The sequence below is a fragment of the Mobula hypostoma genome, chromosome X1, assembly GCF_963921235.1.
Source record: "Mobula hypostoma chromosome X1, sMobHyp1.1, whole genome shotgun sequence".
In the NCBI taxonomy this organism is placed as follows: domain Eukaryota; kingdom Metazoa; phylum Chordata; class Chondrichthyes; order Myliobatiformes; family Myliobatidae; genus Mobula; species Mobula hypostoma.
The window spans coordinates 53,359,563-53,380,323 of record NC_086128.1 but is presented as its reverse complement, the minus strand read 5'-3'; the positions used below and the strand labels follow the sequence as shown (position 1 = coordinate 53,380,323).

Genomic DNA, 20,761 nt, shown 5'->3' with positions numbered 1-20,761 from the left:
TCTTCCCCCACCGAGGTTGGGTGGGACTACGAGAGGTTAAAGGTGAAAAGTTTAAGGGGAACACGAGGAGAAACTTCTTTAGTCATGAGAGTTTGGAATGAGCTCTCAGTGCAAGTGGTGCATGCAGACTCGATTTCAACATTTAAGAGAAGTTTGGACAGGTACATGGATAGTAGGGGTGTGGAGGGATATGGTCCCACTTCAGGTTGATGGGGGTAGGAAGTTTAAAAGTTTGAACACAGATTAAAGGGCCTGTTGTGCTGTACTTTTCTACGACTAATTCAATTTTATTGACTGGTGCTTAATTTCTGTACAAAGAACAGACAGGTCATTGCACTTCAAATGATTTTCAAAATCAGAAGAATATTCTACCCGTCTTATCCAAACTACAGAGGCCAGAGGGCCTTGAAAATGTTATTGAATGAAATGTTAAAGCTGCACTTTCATTTATAGGAATGCAATGTAAATTTACAAGGCTACTCATTGTTTCATTACTAGGAATTGGTTAACCATATATAAACACACAATTAGAGATAATCAAGACCACAAGACAGAACAGAATTAGCCCATCAAGTCGTCTTCGCCATTCCATCATGGTTGATTTATTTTCCCTCTCAACCCCATTCCCCTGCCTTTTTCCCGTAACCTTTGACTCCCTTACTAATCAAGAAACTCTCAAACTCCACTTTAAATATACCCAAATGACTTGACCTCCACAGCAGTTTGTGGCAATGCATTCCAGGTTCCCTACCCTCTGGCTAAAGGAATTCCTCTTTGTTCTACAGAGATGTTTTTCTATTGAGGCTGTGCCCACTACAGGAAACAATATGTAATATTGAAACATGAACTAGGATTTTGGCTTCTTTGCTCTAACCTGGTTACTTGAGACCCATTTCCAAGTATACTTTAACCCAATTTTGATGTCAGATTAAAACTGAAGTCTTCCAAGAGATCCAATTACATTATCAGAATTGGAGTCAGTGAATCATATACAATGGAAACAAACCCATTGGCCCACTAACTCCACATCAATCATCAAGGATAAATCTACACAAATCCCATTTTATTCTCCAAAATTCTTATCAACTTCCACATATTCAATCTCTTGCACACAATGTCTTGTGTTAGACTATCTCTTGGCTGCTATATAAAGATTACTTAAAAACAAATAAATTGTAAGACAAGATTATACTTTGGGAAGCAAAATAGCATCATAATTCCACTTTTGTATCACACGTCCTGATGAAGGGTCGCAGGCCACAACATTGATTATTTACTCCTCCTCCATAGACGCTGCCTCACCTGTCAAGTTCCTTTAGCATTGTGTTTGTTCCTCAGAAAATTTAAGAGCAGAATTAGGCCATTCAGCCTATTCATTCTGTTTTGCTATTTTATCATGGCTAATCCGTTTTCTCTCTCAACCCCATTCTCCTGCCTTCTTCCCTTAACCTTTCACAACCTGACTAATTAAGAACCTATTAACCTCCACCTTAAGTACACTCAATGACCTGGCCTCCACAGCCACCTGTGGCAATGAATTCTACAGATTCACCACCTTTTGTCAAAACAAATTCCCCATCTCAGTTCTAAATGGATGTCCCTCTATTCCGAGGTTGTGCCCTTTGGTCCTAGAATCCCCCTCAACAGGAAATATTCTCTCCACATCTACTCTATCTAGGACTTTGAATTATGCGATTAGTTTCAATGACATTCCCCTACCCCAACAATTCTTGTAAATTCCAGCATGTACAGGCCCAGAGCCATCAAATGCTCCTCATATGAATCTTTCTCGTAAATCTCCTCTGAACCATCTTTAATGCCAGCACATCCTTTCTTAGACAAGGGCCCCAAAATTGCTGATAATACACCAGTGCCTTATAAAGACTCAGCATTACATTCTTGCTTTTATATTCCAGTCCTCTCAAAATTAATGCTAAGATTGCAGTTACTTTCCTCACCAGACTCAACATGCAAGTTATCCTTTAGGGAATCCTGTACAAGGGCTCAAGTCTCTTTTCACCTCTGATTTTTGAAATTTCTGCACATTTAGTAAACAGTCTACGCTTTTATTTCTTCTACCAAAGTGCATGACCATATACTCCCCGACACTGTATCCAATCTGCCATTTCTTTGTCCATTCTCCTAACACAAGTCCTTCTGCAGCCTCCCTGCTTCCTCAACACTACCTGGCCCTCCACCTATCTTCATATCACCTGCAAACTTGGCTGTAGAGCCATCAATTTTGTCATTCAAATCATTCACATATAGCTTAAAAAGTGACCCAACACCAAACCCAGCCAACAAGAAATGGCTCCCTTTATTCCGACTTCGTTTCCTGTCAATCAGCCAATTCCTCTATCCATGCTGTCATACCATGGGCTCATACCCAATTTCCCTCGGAATCAATAAAGTATATCTATCTATCTATCTTGTTAAGCAGCCTCATATGGCCTTCTGAAAATCCAAGTACTCAACATTTGTCAATTCTCCTTTGTCACTATTCTACCTTCTTTGGGATTTGAAAGCACTCAATGGTGAAGAGGCAAGGGCCAGGGAAATGGTGAAATGGCTTTATTTTCTCCTATGGACACTTATCACTATTGTACTGAAAATGGCCATGACAATGAAATTGATTATCTTAAGTGTCAGGTAAAACGAGTTAGAGGCTGCCATCATAATCCTTAGAACTCCAGCTTCTGATGCATTTGGGAATAAAAGTCTCTCTTGACTATTGTTCCAACACGAAATGAGTTTCATTGGCCCTTGTATAATCTTATTTTAATTGGGAATTTGTCTCAAGAACATCCATACAACAGCTGATCAATTGTTGTCATTCTACGTTGTTTTGTGGAGTACATGGGAGGGAGCAATGAGGAGTATCCAATGTCTATGCAACTATTTCCATGAACACTTAAAAATAACAGTGAGATAAATAACTTCAAAAAGTCCAACACTTCTCCAAATTCTGGAAATCCAGAGCAACACAGGATAACACATAAAGATCTCAGCAGGACAGGCAGCATCTATGGAAAGGAATAACCAGTCACTGTTTCAGGCCAAGATCCTTAATCAGCACTAGAAAGTAAGGGGGAAGAAGTCAGGCAAATTGAAAGGTGGTTGGTGAAGGGGTGATCAAGTGAGAAGCTGGGAGGTAATAGGTGGAAAAGTTAAGGGCTGAAGGATGAATCTGATATGAGAGGAGAGTAGACTGCAGGAGAAAGTGAAGGAGGAGGGGTACTAGAGGGAGGTGATAGGCAGGTGAGAAGAAGAGAATGAGCAAAAGGGGAGCCAGAATGGAAATCATGCTTGGTAATGAAGCGGCATTATTGTCCTGGAATATTACAATGGTACAACACCACAAAGCAAAGCAGAACTGATAATGATGGGACCAATATTCTAGCTCTCACTGCAAATACTGTATACTAAAACATTAAAAATGTGAAATTTACTTCAGAGATACAGTACTTGCATTGTACCAACATTAACATAGCCAAAACAGATCACAGCGGGTCTTCTGAAAACAGCTGTGTTCAGATATGTTCTCAAAAGAATCTTTATTATAGCACTACTAACATGGTAAAAATGACTCCACCCATCTTCAGTTTAGCAGTATTTAAATTTTGGTGCAACACATTCAAAATGCAGGAGGAACTCAGGTCAGGCAGCATTAACAGAATTGAACAAACAGACAAACTTTTGGGACAAGACCCTTCATCAGAACTGAAAAGGAGGGGGAAGAAGCCCAATTAAGAAGGTGGGGAGGAAGGGAAGAAGTACAAGCTGGAAGGTAATAGGTGAAGTCAGATTATCCTGAAGACTCTCAGCCTGAAACATCCCCTCTTTATTGCTCTCCATAGATACTGACTGACCTGCTGAGTTCCTCCAGCATTTTGTGTTGCATGAGGATTTCCACAGGATCAGACAGCAGAAAATTGGAGTTTTACTGTGCACACTTAAGATAATCTGTTTCATTGTCATGGCCAACATTCAGTACAATTGCCAGAGTTATGTAATATTGATGTGTGTGTAGGGGACGAAAAGCAATATCATTTCACTATTTTCTTGGCCCCTTGCCTCTCCACCACTGAATACTTTCAAATCCCAAAAGGTGGTAGAATTGTGATTCATAACACCAGAGATTCTGCAAATGCTTGAAATCCAGAGCAACACAGACACAAAACACTGGAGGAACTCATCTGGTCAGGCAGCATCTACGGAGGGGAATAAACAGTCAATGTTTCAGCAGACATCCTTCGTCAGGACTGGCTTGACATCGACTGTTTACTCTTTTCCATAGATGCTGCCTGACCTGATGAGTTCCTCCAGCATTTTGTTTCTCTCTCTGGATTTCCAGCATCTGCTGAACCTCCCGTGTTAATGTTTACTTTGCCTAGAATAATGAAGCACGATTGGCACATAATGATTTGCAGATCTGCTCCCCTTCTACCCATAGTCAAAATTCATTTTTTTTTTTTTTTTTTAAAAACTGCATTTCTCTCCACAGGGGAAGGATGCATTGCTCATCACAAAACTGTCAATACTAGTTCCACACTAGAGCACTCTGCTCTAATCCCATTTACTTGCTTGTGACAATTTGTATTTTGAATTTTTCATAATTCCTTTTTAATTCCTCTCAAATATATGACAAATTTTGAACAGTGTTGCATAACTACATGGCCTCCTGCAATCAGCTCCAGAGCTTTCTGTAAACTATGGCACTCACCCAGCTTCTGTATTGTAATGTCAAAAAAGGCATAAAATAAGTTAATTTAACCCATTGACCTAGTTCTTTCCATCATCTTATCATCTTCCAACTCAACTCATATCAAGCAAGAAAATGAACCCATCATAAATTAAGGAGCAAAGTGAAAATTTTTTCCCCACTTAAAATAAAACACTGAACAATTTTGGCATTATCCACTGCAAGCATCTATGAAAAGTGAGGTAACTGAATCACTTAGGATAAAGTCTGATCAATTTCAGCTTGGTAAAAAGAGTTAAATACAAATCTGGCAATTCAAATAGAGATATGATAGGCACGACTTAACAGAATCAAAACAACTTCTTCCCCACTGCAGTCAGATATCGGAGCCAATCACCTCGTTCTTATCCCCTTCCTGAGGGTGTTGCCATGTTGTCAAAGACTTAAATCCATTTTCTTTTGTTAGTGTCACTATGTCTTTGTAAACTGCTATTCCTTGTACCTTTGCTGTTTTTGCGCTTTTTATTATACATTTATTCTGCGGGCCTCATGTGAGCAAGAAATATGATTGAAGTCCTGTTTCATAGGGAATTTCAATGCATCCTAGAATGTATGACAATAAACGAATCTGTATCTGGCATAACAAACTCAAATGGTTAAATGTTATATTCTCCTTCCCAATTATTCCACTGTTGTCCTCATTTTCAACCTCCACATTCCATGGCAGAAGGTGATAAATCTATAGATGTGCAGTGGGGAGTATATTGGCTGGTTGTACCACAACGTGGTATGGAAACACCAATGCCCTTGAACAGAAAATCCTACAAAAATTAATGGATACAGCCCAGTCCATCACATCTACACAAAGCATTGTCACAGGAAAGCAGCAACCCTCACCACCCAAAGCATTCTCTCTTCTACTGCTGCCATCAGGAAGGTGATACAGGAGCCTCAGGACTCACACCAACAGATTCAGTTACATAGAAACATTAAAACATAGAAAATAGGTGCAGGAGTAGGCCATTCAGCTCTTCGAGACTGCACTGCCATTCAGTACGATCATGGCTGATCATCCAACTCAGAACCCTACACCTATCTTCTATCCATACCCGCTGATCCCTTTAACCACAAGGGCCATATCTAACTTTCTCTTAAATATAGCCAATGAACTGGTCTCAACTGTTTCCTGTGGCAGAGAATTCCACAGAGTCACCACTCTCTGTGTGAAGTAGTTTTTCCTCATCTCGGTCCTAAAAGGCTTCCCCTTTATCCTCAAACTGTGACCCCTCATTCTGGACTTCCCCAAGATCAGGAACAATCTTCCTACTTCTAGCCTGTCCAATCCCTTTAGAATTTTATACGTTTCAATCAGATCCCCCCTCAATCTTCTAAATTCCAGAGAGTATAAGCCTAGTCGATCCAGTCTTTCATCATATCAAAGTCCTGCCATCCCAGGAATCAATCTGGTGAACCTTCTTTGTACCCCCTCTATGGCAAGAATGTCTTTCCTCAGATGAGAGGACCAAAACTGCACACAATACTCTGGGTGTGGCTTTGTACAATTGCAGTAGTACCTCCCTACTCCTGTACTCGAATCCTCTTGTTATGAATGCCAGCATACCATTCGCCTTTTTCACCGCCTGCTGTACCTGTATGCCCACTTTCAATGACTGGTGTACAATGACACCCAGGTCTCGTTGCACCTCCCCTTTTCCTAATCGGCCACCATTCAGATAATAATCTGTTTTCCTGTTCTTGCCACCAAAGTGGATAACCTCACATTTATCCACATTAAATTGCATCTGCCATGAATTTGCCCACTCACCTAACCTATCCAAGTCACCCTGCATCCTCTTAGCATTCTCCTCACAGCTAACACTGCCACCCAGCTTCATGTCATCCACAAACTTGGAGATGCTGCATTTAATTCCTTCATCTAAGTCATTAATATATATTGTAAACAACTGGGGTCCCAGCACTGAGCCTTGCGGTACCCCACTAGTCACTGCCTGCCATTCTGAAAAGATCCCATTTATTCCCACTCTTTGCTTCCTGTCTGCCAACCAATTCTCTATCCACATCAATACCTTACCCCCAATACCGTGTACTTTAAGTTTGCACACTAATCTCCTGTGTGGGACCTTCTCAAAAGCCTTTTGAAAATCCAAATATACCACATCCACTGGTTCTCCCCTATCCACTCTACTAGTTACATCCTCAAAAAATTCTATGAGGTTCGTCAGACATGATTTTCCTTTCACAAATCCATGCTGAATTTGTTGGATGATTTCACCGCTTTCCAAATATGCTGTTATCACATCTTTGATAACTGACTCTAGCATATTCCCCACCACCAATGTCAGGCTTACCGGTCTACAATTCTCCGGTTTCTCTCTCCCTTCTTTTTTAAAAAGCGGGGTTACATTAGCCACCCTCCAATCCTCAGGAACTAATCCAGAATCTAAAGTGTTTTGAAAAATTATCACTAATGCATCCACTATTTCTTGGGCTACTTCCTTAAGCACTCTGGGATACAGACCATCTGGCCCTGGGGATTTATCTGCCTTCAATCCCTTCAATTTACCTAACACCACTTCCCTACTAACATGTATTTCCCTCAGTTCTTCCATCTCACTTGACCCTCGGTCCCCTACTATTTCCGGAAGATTATTTATGTCCTCCTTAGTGAAGACTGAACCAAAGTAGTTATTCAATTGGTCTGCCATGTCCTTGTTCCCCATGATCAATTCACCTGTTTCTGACTGTAAAGGACCTACATTTGTCTTAACCAATCTTTTTCTTTTCACATATCTATAATAACTGACTGTCAAAGCTTTTATGTTCCCTGACAGCTCTCTCTCATAATCTTTTTTCCCTTTCCTAATTAAGCCCTTTGTCCTCCTCTGCTGGACTCTGAATTTCTCCCGGTTCTCAGGTGTGCTGCTTTTTCTGGCTAATTTGTATGTTTCTTCTTTGGAATTGATACTATCCCTAATTTCCCTTGTCAGCCACAGGTGCACTACCTTCCCTGATTTATTCTTTTGCCAAACTGGGATGAACAATTGTTGTAGTTCATTCATGCGATCTTTAAATGAATTAATTATGTCACTCTCCATCTTAATGAAGAATTCCACCACATTATGGTCGCTCTTACCCAAGGGGCCTCTCATGACAAGATTGCTAATTAACCCTTCCTCATTGCTCAATACCCAGTCTAGAATGGCCTGCTCTCTAGTTGGTTCCTCGACATGTTGGTTCAAAAAACCATCCCACATGCATTCCAAGAAATCCTCTTCCTCAGCACCCTTACCAATTTGGTTCACCCAATCTGTATGTAGATTGAAGTCACCTATTATAACTGCTGTTCCTTTATTGCACGCATTTCTAATTTCCTGTTTAATGCCATCCCCAGCCTCACTACTACTGTTAGGTGGCCTGTACACAACTCCCACCAGTGTTTTCTGCCCCTTCGTGTTATGCAGCTCTACCCATATCGATTCCACATCCTCCCGGCTAACGTCCTTCCTTTCTATTGCGTTAATCTCCTCTCTAACCAGCAATGCCACCCCACCTCCTTTTCTTTCATGTCTATTCCTCCTGAATATTGAATATCCCTAAATGTTGAGCTCCCATCCTTGGTCACCCTGGAGCCATGCCTCTGTGATCCCAACTATATCATATTCATTAATAACTATCTGCACATTCAATTCGTCCACCTTGTTACGAATGCTCCTTGCATTGACACACAAAGCCTTCAGGCTTGCTTTTACAACACTTATACAATTATGTTGAAAAGTGGCCCTTTTTTATTTTTGTAACCACAAAATAATCTGCAGATGCTGTTGTCAAAGGAACACTCACAATGCGCTGGAGGAACTCAGCAGGTCAGTCAGCATCAGTTCAAAAGATTAGTCGACGTTTCGGGTCGAAACCCTTCATCAGGACTGAAGGAAGAACTTTGGGGAGGGTTTGAAGAATGCTGGTAGTTGAAAAAACAGTAATTTGAAAGACAAAGGGGAGGGGGAGGGGAAGCAGGGAGGCGATTAGCAGGAGAACAATGCGCAGTAGTAGAAGGAGGCGGAACTATGAGGGAGGTGATGCGAAATAGGGATAGAGGAAGGGAGGGGGGAGGGAATTACCGGAAGTTGGAGAATTCTATGTTAATACCACGGGGCTGGAGACTATCTAGATGGTATATGAGGTGTTGCTCCTCCAACCTGAGTTTAGCCTCATCATGGCAGTAGAGGAGGCCATGTATAGACATATCTGATTGGGAATGGGAAGCAGAGTTGAAGTGGATGGCTACCAGAAGATCCTGTCTGTTGTGGCGGACGGAGTGGAGGTGCTCGATGAAGTGGTCCCCCAATCTGCGTCAGGTTTCACTTATCCGCACGTCCATCCCCACGGATCTCCCACCCGGCACTTATCCCTGTAAGCATAAGTGCTACATCTGTCCCAACCCCTCCTCTCTTGCCAACATTCAGGGCCCCAAACAGTCCTTCCAAGTGAGGCAACACTTCCCTTGTGAATCTGTTGGGGTCATCTATTGCATCCAGTGCTCCCAGTGCGGCCTCCTCTACATCAGTGAAACCCGACACAGATTGGGGGACCACTTCGTCGAGCACCTCCACTCCGTCTGCCACAACAGACAGGATCTTCCGGTAGCCATCCACTTCAACTCTGCTTCCCATTCCCATTCAGATATGTCTATACATGGCCTCCTCTACTGCCATGATGAGGCTAAACTCAGGTTGGAGGAGCAACACCTCATATACTGTCTAGGTAGTCTCCAGCCCCTTGGTATTAACATAGAATTCTCCAATTTCCGGTAATTCCCTCCCCCTCCCTTCCTCTATCCCTATTTCACATCACCTCCCTCATAGTTCCGCCTCCTTCTACTACTGCGCATTGTTCTCCTGCCAATCACCTCCCTGCTTCCCCTTCCCCTCCCCTTTGTCTTTCAAATTACTGTTTTTTTTCAACTACCAGCATTCTTCAAACCCTCCCCAAAGTTCTTCCTTCAGTCCGGACAAAGGGTTTCAACCCGAAGCGTCGACTAATCTTTTAAACTGATGCTGACTGACCTGCTGAGTTCCTCCAGCGCATTGTGAGTGTTCCTTTTTTATTTTTGCCCTGGATTTGCCTGCCTGCCACTTTTACTATTCACCTTATTACTTTTTGCTTCTACCCTCATTTTACACCCCTCTGTCTCTCTGCACTTGTTCCCATTCCCCTGCCACATTAGTTTAAATCCTCCTGAACAACAGTAGCAAACACTCCCCCTAGGACATTGGTTCCAGTGCAGCCCAGGTGCAGACCGTCCTGTTTGTACCGGTCCCACCTCCTCCAGAACTGGTTCCAATGCCCCAGAAATTTGAATCCCTCCCCTTTGCACCATTTTTCGAGCCACGTATTCATCTGAAATATCCTCCTATTTCTACTCTGACTAGCACGCGGCACTGGTAGTAATCCAGAGATTATTACCTTTGTGGTCCTACTTTTTAGCTCATCTCCTAACTCCCTAAATTTGCCTTGTAGGACCCCATCCCGTTCTTTACCTATATGTGCACCACGACCACTGGCTGTTCACCCTCCCACTCCAGAATGCCCTGCAGCCACTCAGAGACATCCTTGACCCTCGCACCAGGGAGGCAACATACCCACCTGGAGTCTCGTTTGCGACCGCAGAAACGCCTATCTATTCCCCTTACAATCGAATCCCCTATCACTATAGCTCTCCCACTCCTTTTCCTTCCCTGCTGTGCTGCAGAACCACCCATGGTGCCATGAGCTCGGCTGCTGCTGCCTTCCCCTGATGAGACATCTCCCCCAACAGTATCCAAAACAGTATATCTGTTTAGGAGGGAGATGACCTCAGGGGACTCCTGCACTACCTGCCTACTGCTACGCTGTTTAGTGGCCACCCATTCCCTTTCCGCCTGTTTAGCCTTTACCTACGGTGTAGCCAACTCACTGAACATGCTATTCACGACTTTCTCAGCATCGCAGATGCTCCAGTATGAATCCAATCGCAGCTCCAGCCACTCAATGTGGTCTGCCAGAAGCTGCAGCTGGACACATTTCCTGCACACATAGTTGTCAGGGACACTGGAAGTATCCCTGATTTCCCACATGCTGCAGGAGGAACAAACCACGGGGCCGATCTCAGCTGTCATGACCTAACCAATACGCTACAGCCTCGCCACCTTCCTTGCTTCAAATAAAATACCACTGCAGATCGTTCTCCTTTTAAAGGAACTTACCCGGCCTTACCTCGCTTGGAGTGAAGCTCGTCCTCAGCCTCTGCTCGCCGAAGCCTCTCGAGCCAAAGCCTTCCTACTCTGTCTCCCACTTCTCCGTTGCCCGCTACAACATCGCCCGCTCCGTCAAACTGCTCTCTTTTAAATACTCCCGCTGACTCACGGACTGACTTGCACGTGCTTGCGCAGTCCTGTCCTGATCAACCGCCGAGAAAAATGGCCAACTTCCACAAACTGCTCTCTTTTAAATACCCCTGCTGACTCATGGACTGACTTGCACGTGCTTGCACAGTCCTGTCCCGATCAACCGCCGAGTTATTACCCCTTAACCATCAGACTCTTGAACCAAAAGGAATAACTTCACGCAACTTCATCTGCCCCATCATTGAAATGTTCCCCGAAACAATGGACTCATTTTCAAAGACTCATCTCATGTTCTCAATAATAAACAATGATTATTTCTTTTTGTATTTGCACCCAAGTTTGTGCGGTCTTTCACTGATTCTCTTATGGTTATTATTCTATTATAGTTTTTTGGAGTATGCCTACAAGAAAATGAATATCAGGGTTGTAAATGTTGACATATATGTACTTTGAATTTTAAAATCAATGGCTCCAGAATATTTGTCTAACTGTACACCCTTCATTCTAAAATTATGGGGCAATACTTTCATGGTGATGTTAATTCCACAATCCCAAAGACTTTGGAAGCCTTGTATTACATGAAGCAATTAGTCCCCCTCCCTAATAAAATGAAAATGAAAACCTGCAGGCATAGACAGCATCTGTGGAAAGAGAAACAGTTGCCATTTCAGGTCGAAAACTCTTGGTCACCTCAAGGAATGACATCTCCAGAGTTACACTGAGAAAAAGTCATCAGGATAACAAAACAGTTCTGAAATATCGGCAAAAGTAATAAAGCTATTCCATTTCCAGAGACAGAGCAACCATAATTTAAAGCAGTTTGCAATAGACCCATCAATAGGAAAGCAAAGCAACTTCATACTGCTTCGTGTTCTTCCTGTTTTCAATTGATGTAACTGCACCCAGTTTGGAGTGGGAAGGAATTAAGTTAAAATACAAATAAAAGCTTTAAAGAGAAAATAAAAAATAGCATAGTCCACATTGTCCATTGCTGGTCCAACCCCAGCTGCGAAAGGAGGAGGGTTGGGCAAGGGGCTAGCAACCCCATCCTGTTAAAAACCCAGAGCTACAGAAACACTGACAGAAGCTCCAAAGACCTCATCCCTGGGAGAGGATGGATTTTTAAAGATGATCTGCACCCAAGGACAACCTGAAAGACTGGCCCAGGACAGAGGACTCTGGCAAGCTGCTGTTCACACCCTATGCCCCATTATGGGTGATGGGCTTAATTAACTAGCTAACAGTGTCCATGCCAGGACAGACATTTCCACCCTAAACTCATTTTACCTCGCTCTGGATCCATAATACACCTCAAGGTTTGTGCACTTTAAATACACTGAGAGTTTATGTGTTGACCAAATTTTCATACAATCTGGTTAGTTAACTCTATCAGCAATACAAGTATACAATATGGTCCAACATTCCAAAGGTTTTGGGAATCAAAAGCAGAGATGTTGACACTTTTTTCCCCATCATCCCTTGCTCAAAGATGGAGTCTTTGCAATTCCATGTCACAGACAGGATATGACCACTCAGACCAGAAATCACAGATGCAATTGAAGAAATATAGAGGAAAAACTGAGTCAGAGTTGAGTTTATTGTCATATGCACAAGTATATGTATGCATAGGTGCAATGAAAAACTTACAGTAGCATCACAGGCACATTGCATATTAGTATTATGCACAAAACAAATTAAACATGAATCACACAATTTCGTTTACCAGAAAGCACAGTTTTCAGAGCACCGTGGTAGTGTAGCGGTTAGCATGACACTATTACAGTTCAGGGCATCAGAATTTGGAGTTCAATTCCAATGTCCTCTGCAAGGAGTCTGCATGCCCTCCCTGTGGAATGCATAGGGTTTCTCTGGGTGCTCCAGTTTTCACTCACAATCCAAAGACGTACCGGTTAGTAGGTTAATAAGACATTGTAAATTGCCCCACGATTAGGCTAGGGTTAAATCGGGTTGCTGGGTGACAGTTCAGAGGACTTATTAAAAAACAGTAGCACAAAGTCCACTACACTTGGTCAAAATTGAACCCACTCACTTTATGTTCTATAGTTGGCCCCCATGTATCTGAAGTAGGAAAAGTAAAAACAAAAATCATTTCCCACAATCAAGTTGGGAACTTGATGGGAGTGCCTACCACTACTGTAGCTTGCCATATCACAGCTTTCTGTGTCTTGATGTCTGAGCTCATGTGTGAAAAATCACCAAGGTGTTAAAAGGTGGAAAAGTGTCAGAGGAAATAAAACTTTCAAAGGGCACACAAACACCCTCAAATAGAACAAGTAAAAACTCACTTTTCAGTGATAATTGCCATTTGTTCTCCAGATGTGTGAACATCTACTTAGCCAAACATTGAATAGATTTTAATCAATAAATAATGCTTAAAGAATGCTCTTCTCATTGCTACCATCAGGGAGGAAGTACAGGAGCCTGAAGATACACACTTAATGTTTTAGGATCAGCTTCTTCCCCTCTGCCATCAGACTTCTGAATGGACAATGAACCAACACAAACACCATTTCACTTTTCTTTTGCTCTCTTTTTGCATTAATGTTTTATACATTTCTGATCGTAATTTATAGCTTTTTCAGGTATTGCATTATACTGATGCCACAAAACAAATTTCATTATATATGCCAGTGATATTAAACCTGATTCTAATTTTGTTGAATAGCCTTAAGATTTTCCATAAGACCATGAGACAAGAGCAGAATTAGGCCACTCAGCCCATCGAATCTGCTGATTACATCCCTTTCAACCCATTCTCCCCATAATCTTTGACAGACTGACCAACCAAGAATCTATAAACCTTCACTTTAAATATACACAATTACTTGGCCTTCACAGCCATCAATGGCAATGAATTCTGCAGGTTCATCACCCTGGCTGAAAAAGATTACTTCTCATCTGCTCTAATGGATGCCCCATCTATTGAGATTGTGCCCTCTGATCCTAGGAAACATCCTCTTCACATCGACTCTATCTAGGCCTTTCAATATTGGATAGGTTTCAAAGAGATGCCCCATTCATTCTTTTAAACTCCAGTGAGTACAGGGCCAAAACCAAATATTCCTCATATGTTAACCTTTTTATTCCTGGAATCATTTTCGTGAATCTCGTTATGAGCCTCTCCAATGCCAGCATATCTTTTCTTAGATATGGGGCCCAAAACTGCTCACAATATTCCAAGTGCGGTCTGACCAATACCTTATGAAACCCCAACATTACATCCTTACTTTTGTATTCTAGTCTTCTCGAAATGAATGCTAACACTGGCTCAACCTGTAATTAACCTTTAGTGAATCCTATACAAGGACTCCCGAGCCCAAATACTTTGATGTTTGAATTTTCTCTCCACTTAGAAAATAGTCCATTCCTTTGACCATGCACTTCCCTACACTATATTCTATCTGCCACTTCTTTGCCCATTCTCTCAATCTATCGAAGTCCTTCCACAGACACCCTGCTTCCTCAACACTACCTGCCCCTCCGCCTATCTTGGTATGATCCGCAAATTTGACCACAAAGCCATCAGTTCCATCATCCAAATCACTGACATATGAATGCAAAAAGAAGCAGTCCCAATACTGACCCCTGCGAAACACCACTCGTCACCGGCAGCCAACTAGAATAGGCCCCATTTATTTCCACTTTTTGCCTCCTGCCAATCAGCCAATCTTCTATCCATGCTAGTATCTTTCCTGTAATACCATGGGCTCTATTTCCCCCAGATGGCCATAAGGATTCTGGGAATGGCTCAAGTCTTGATGATAACAGGCCAGTCCCGACAGCTCGGGAACATCAACACCAATCTTCATTTAATTAAAATATGCAAGTGTTTTAATACACAAATCATACAATCTTTGGCTCAGCATCAGCTGATGAACTTGCTGATGGCATTTTAAAATTTGTTGAAGTTCAAGTTCAGGCAGAAGAGGTAACATTTCTGCACTGTGAAGCTCATTAAGATTTTGAATGCAGAATTTTAAAATGGACATCAAGTGATTTTCTGCATGTAATACTGAGCTAATGAAATCAACATCATGTGATACACTTGGATACCAACATAACTGTTTATTCATGAGACCTTGACTTTACTGGAAATATTCAGCATTTGTCAGTCCTAACTTCCTGGAATTGTGGTGCTCATTAGGAGTTAATCACAATAGAGGGTCAGGAGTCACATACAAATCAGAGCAGGTCAGCACAGCTGAGCTTCTTTCCTGGAGTATAGTATATATTAGAACAATCCAGCTATTTCATAGGTACCACAAAAGACAAGACATTTACTTAAATTCAAGAGCTGCTTCAGGTCAGTGTGGGATACTGGATTAGCCTCTGGAACAGCTGGAGGCTAATCCAGTACCCCACACTGGCCTGAAGCATTATATAAGATCAGTTGAAGGTTATTTCTGATATATTTTGTCATTCAGCACTTTAGATTAATCCACTCCATGTGCCACGTTCTGTTGCAAATCTCAGTCTCAGTGTGATGCAAGTGTACGCTTGCATCACAGGGTTGGGCTAACAGCTACTCTCATATCTGATCTTCGTGAATCATCCAGAAATCATCGCTGTATACAGAAGACAACATTTTAATTCTTCCGCCCAACAGCGTGTATGTGATGCCGAGTCCTCCGAACTATGTGTGTTCAAAGGGTTGGAAGAACTGAGGTACACTTAGGACTGAGTACATTAATTGATTTGTACATAACTCCAAGAACATTTCTTGCCCAACTACAGTACACCCCGCAAGTACTGTACCCAGGACGGACCGGCTCAGTATCTGGCCCAGTTATAGAGTTATATGCACAAAGGTGGAGCGAGTGGCCAGAGAGAAAGTGGTCACAGTCCATTCCATTTTCACATCCACGTGTACGTCCTTTCTGCAATTACCCATCACACCCACCCACCTTTTACAATTTGTAAAAGGCGTACATCAGTTACTGGCACATCTCCCGTGCGAATGAGCATTTCAGCAGCAGTAATGAAACGAGGAAACGAGTGCGTGTATCGATATGCCTACAATCTCTCCACCCCTCTCCAAATATGCAATAATTAAAGAGAAACGGAAAAACCTATTTTGGGACAGTTGTCCACATAACCTCCCAGCTTTAGATCACCAACGTTGCAAAAGAAAAGTGAAATATAAATGCAGACTTATTGGCAAGTAATTTAACACAATAATTTGGCGTAAGCAAATATTTCTTCAAAGTTTAACATTGAGACTCGTCATTCAGGCCATTCTGTGTCAATGGCGATTATTTGAAAGATGTGCCTATTTCAAACCCACACCCCAGTATTTGCCATCACTTGACCCAATATCGTTTGCCTCACCTTTGTTTCCTGCTGGCTGCACACAGAACCAGGCGACCTCTGGAGTTCTGTATTCTGAGGTTCGCTTTCCGTCTCGTTTTCAGTCATCACCCTGTCAATGCGGGTTTTAAATCCCCGTTTGCTTTTTATGCTATATTTATTACCCGTATAGCGATCTCCAAGCTGCACGGGCGCCCAGTATATGTATTTTTCTCCCACTCCACAACTTTGATACATTATCAACCTAACCGCACCCACTCGCCCACTGATTGGCTCCTCGCGCCTTTTTAGCATATGCCATTGCAAATACGATACCCTGACCGGCGCCCGTGATTGGCTGCAACTGAGAAAAGGGGCGATGCTGCTCGGACTGCGGGCGGGTGTATTAAGGTTTGGTAGTATTCTGTGATCGGGACTGATGTGCTGGATGTTCCTGTGTGTGTAGAGTTGTGAGATGGGAAGCAGCAATTAGCTACTACAATTGCCTTCAGTTACCTGAAGATGATTGGCTCAGTAGCGATAATATTCCTCGTGAAATCTTCTATTCAGTCCCGTTAATTTGCATTGATCAGACTGACTGTGAATGTTCTATTAACTGAATTAGAAAAGTGCGATATTTACTCACCAAATGACACTGCTATGGGAGGAGATGCCAACATGATTCAGCATCTTGGAGAGAAGACAAAGAGTTTTCTTTTAAATTTTAGCCAGCAATGAATATAAGGTAAATATATGTGCCCAGATGTGATTGATCACAGCTTTCTTTTCTCTTTTTTGGCATTGGAATTATTTTAATATTGTTAGGTGTTCCAAGATCCAGTGAAAAACTTGTCTTAGGGCATAAGACCATAAAGCTTAGGAGGAGAGTTATGCCAATTGGCCCATCATCCACTCAGCCTATTCCTCTCAACCCAATTCTTCTGCCTTCTCCCCACTCTTGCTAATCCACCTAATAACTGCTACAATCGGCTGTGGAAATGAATCCCACAGAATCAGCACCCTCTGGCTGAAGAAATTTCTCCTCATCTCTGTTCCAAAGGGTTGTCCTTCTATTCTGATGCTGTACCCTCTGGTCCTTGATTTCCCCACTATAATAAGTATCTTCTCTATGTCCACTCTATCTCGGCCTTTCAATATTCAATAGGTTTCAATGAGATCCTCTCCTCATTCTTCTAAACTCCAGTGAGTAATTTTTTGCCACGGGTGGCAGTGGAGGCCAAGTAATTGGGTGTATTTAAAGCAGAGATTGATAGGTATCTGAGTAGCCAGGGCATCAAAGGTTATGGTGAGAAGGCGGGGGAGTGGGACTAAATGGGAGAATGGATTAGCTCATGATAAAAAGGCAGAGCAGGCTCGATGGGCCGAATGGCCGACTTCTGCTCCTTTGTCTTATGGTCTTATGGTCTTATGGAGTACAGGCACAAAGCCATCAAACACTTCTCATACACTTCGCAAAAGTTTCTTCAGGATCATTCTTGTGAACCTTCTCTGGACCAACTCCAGTGCTTGCACATCCTTTCTTCAATAAGAAGCCCAAAACTACTCACAATTCTCCAATAAGGTAAAACAATAACAATATAGATGAAAGTGTAAAAGTGACCTAAAAAGTGCAATGCATGAAAAAGATCATAATGAGGCAGATAGACCTATGTTTTGATGGCTTGTTACTTAGTTGTTACTTGGCCTAGAAACATAGTTTATCTGCTTTACACATGTAAATAGGACTACTATGGATCTGTTTTTAGGGGTGGTGGGTCACTACCTATGATTGAGAGATGTTTTGAATTTTGACCGCTTTATTAGATACATATGCTCATTAATGCAAATATCTCATCAACCAATCATGTGACAGCAACTCAGTGCATAAAAGCATGCAGACATGGTCAAGAGGTTCAGTTGTTGTTCAGACCAAACATCAGAATGGGGAAGAAATGTGATCTAAGTGACTTAAATTGTGAAATGATGGTTGGTGCCAGATGGGGTGATTTGAGTACTTCAGAAACTGCTGATCTCCTGAGATTTTCATACACAACAGTTTACAGAGAATAGTGAAAAAAACACATCCAGTGAGCAGTAGTTCTGTGGGCGAAAATGCTTTGTTAATGAGAGAGGTCAGAGGAGAATGGCCAGACTGGTTCAAACTGATAGGAAGGTGACAGTAACTCAAATAACCACAATTTACAACAGTGGTGTGCAGGAGAGCATCTCTGAATGCACAATATGTCGAACAGCATGAACTACAGCAGCAGAAGACCACAAACATGCACTCAGTAGCCACTTAATTAGGTACAAGAGGTACATAATAAAGTGACCAGTGTGTGTATATTTCAAATATTCATCATTATGATGAGAGTTCAGAGTCAAGGCTAAAGTACTGCACAGATTCATGGAGGGTGAGGCAGAGAAGGGGTTAAATTGAGATTAGGGTGTGGAAAAAAGCAATTCAAAATTCTTGATGGAAACTTTCTGCTTTCAATACTGAGGCTGAGTAGTCACTAACTCTGTACTGAATCTTTTCCCACTATCTTCAAAAATGTTGTATTGACCCTTTATTTCTACATACTTGAGGAGGAAGCGGAAGGGTCAATGAGTGGGATAACCCCCTCTCTTAGCTATCCTCATTGATGTAGAGAACCAAGTCTGTAATTCCTCTGCATCTCTCTGTGGCCCTCATGATCGAATGTCCCATTATCTGTGCATCTCCTCCTTCCCGGCTTGGCTGCTGGTAAGAATCAGATTCGGATTTATTTTTAATATGTACATCTAAGCATACAATAAAATTCATCATTTGTGTTAACAATCAATGCAACCTCTATGATCTCTGCAGCTCTCTAACTCTTCGATCATGTATTCATCCAGACTTGCACCTTCCTCTGGAGTCCCTTCTCCTTCCCTTTCTCCCATGGTCCACAGACTCTTTCTTCTTCAGTCCTTTATCTTTCCTACCTATTACCTCCCAGCTTCTCAATTCATTCCCCCCTTTGCAACAACCCTACTTTTCCCCTCACCTGGCTTTTCCTATCACCGACCAGCTTGTACTCCTTCCCCTCTGCCCACCTTCTTATTCTGGCTCCTTCCCTCTTTCTTTCTAGTCCTGATGAAGGGATTCAACCCAAAACATTAGTGTTTATTCTTATCGATAGTGGCTGACCAACCTGCTGAGTTTCTCCAGACTTTTATGTGTGTAACACATACTAGAAATGTGTAAATATCGCCACATATTCTGGCACCAATATAGCATCTCAAAATTCAAGTTCAAAGTTCAAAGTAAATATAATGTTACCATATACAATCCTGAGATTCATTTTCTTCTGGGCATACTCAATAAATCCCTCAGAAGTTACAGTAACATATACAGAGATAAAATTACATTTCAAGATGAAGTGATCTCTCAAGAATGGTGTATTTAATGTTCAATGTCATTTCTAATACACAAATGTAAAGGGAAGCAAAATAATTGCTACTCCAGATCTGATGCAGTACAAAAAAACACAGTAAGATAAAGGACACAATAATAAACAAGACAATAACTATAAATACATAAGATTGCTTATATACATAGATTGATTGTATGTCCATAAAGTGATACTAGGTACAGGAATGTCTATACATATGGTGACTGACAGTAAGTAATAAAGTAGTGCTGGTCGGGGTTGTGGAGGGGTGGGTTAGTGGGTGGAGGTGTTGATCAACCTTATTGCTTGGGAAAAGTAACTGTTTTTGCATCTAGTGGTCCTAGTAAGAATGCTGCTTGGCCTTCTCCTTGGTGGGAGTGGAACAAACAGTCCATGAACAGTGTGGGTGAATTCCTTCATGATGTTACTGATCCTTTTCTGTATATATGTCCTTCTTACATAAATCTACAGGGTTTCATATGCAAAAAAGATACCTGTGTACCCTCACTTTGCATGCACACCAGGGCTGTCTGCAGAAAGGCCATAAACATGGAACTTTTTTTTTCTGTGAATGCTGAATATTTCCTGTACTTTCTGCTTTTATTTTAGATCTCCAATCTCAACAGCATTTTAGTTGAGTGTAAATAAACAACTTATTGGAAAAATGTGGCAGGTGGGGGAAGACCCACAGATGACACTCAACCTGCTGAGTTGCTGAAGCAGTTTGTTTGTTTTTTGCTCCAGATTCCAGCATCTGCAGAGTCTTCTATCTGAATTTTTGTTTAAGCTTACTTATGTGTTTGCCTAGTTCAAAATGTGTGTGTGTGCTCTCACGCACATTTGCTGTCCATGCTGTAGATAGCTTGTTCTCCATTTGCTCCTCCCTGCCACTGGGTCAAGGTCTAACTCTATTGATCCATGTAGGGTCATTG

The 20,761-nt window shown here is 42.0% G+C and overlaps 1 protein-coding gene across 2 annotated transcripts in view; it reads right to left on the bottom strand.

Moving 5' to 3' along the window:
- Positions 1–16,641, bottom strand: part of LOC134340284 (SH3 and cysteine-rich domain-containing protein 2-like) — a 232,084-nt gene extending 215,443 nt beyond the window's left edge. For both annotated transcript variants that reach the window (XM_063037330.1, XM_063037331.1), the window contains exon 1: positions 16,456–16,641. In XM_063037330.1, the coding sequence (XP_062893400.1) occupies positions 16,456–16,542 (87 nt within the window). In that variant the 5' untranslated portion in view covers positions 16,543–16,641. The remainder of the gene's footprint in view (positions 1–16,455) is intronic.
- Positions 16,642–20,761: the final 4,120 nt, after the last annotated feature.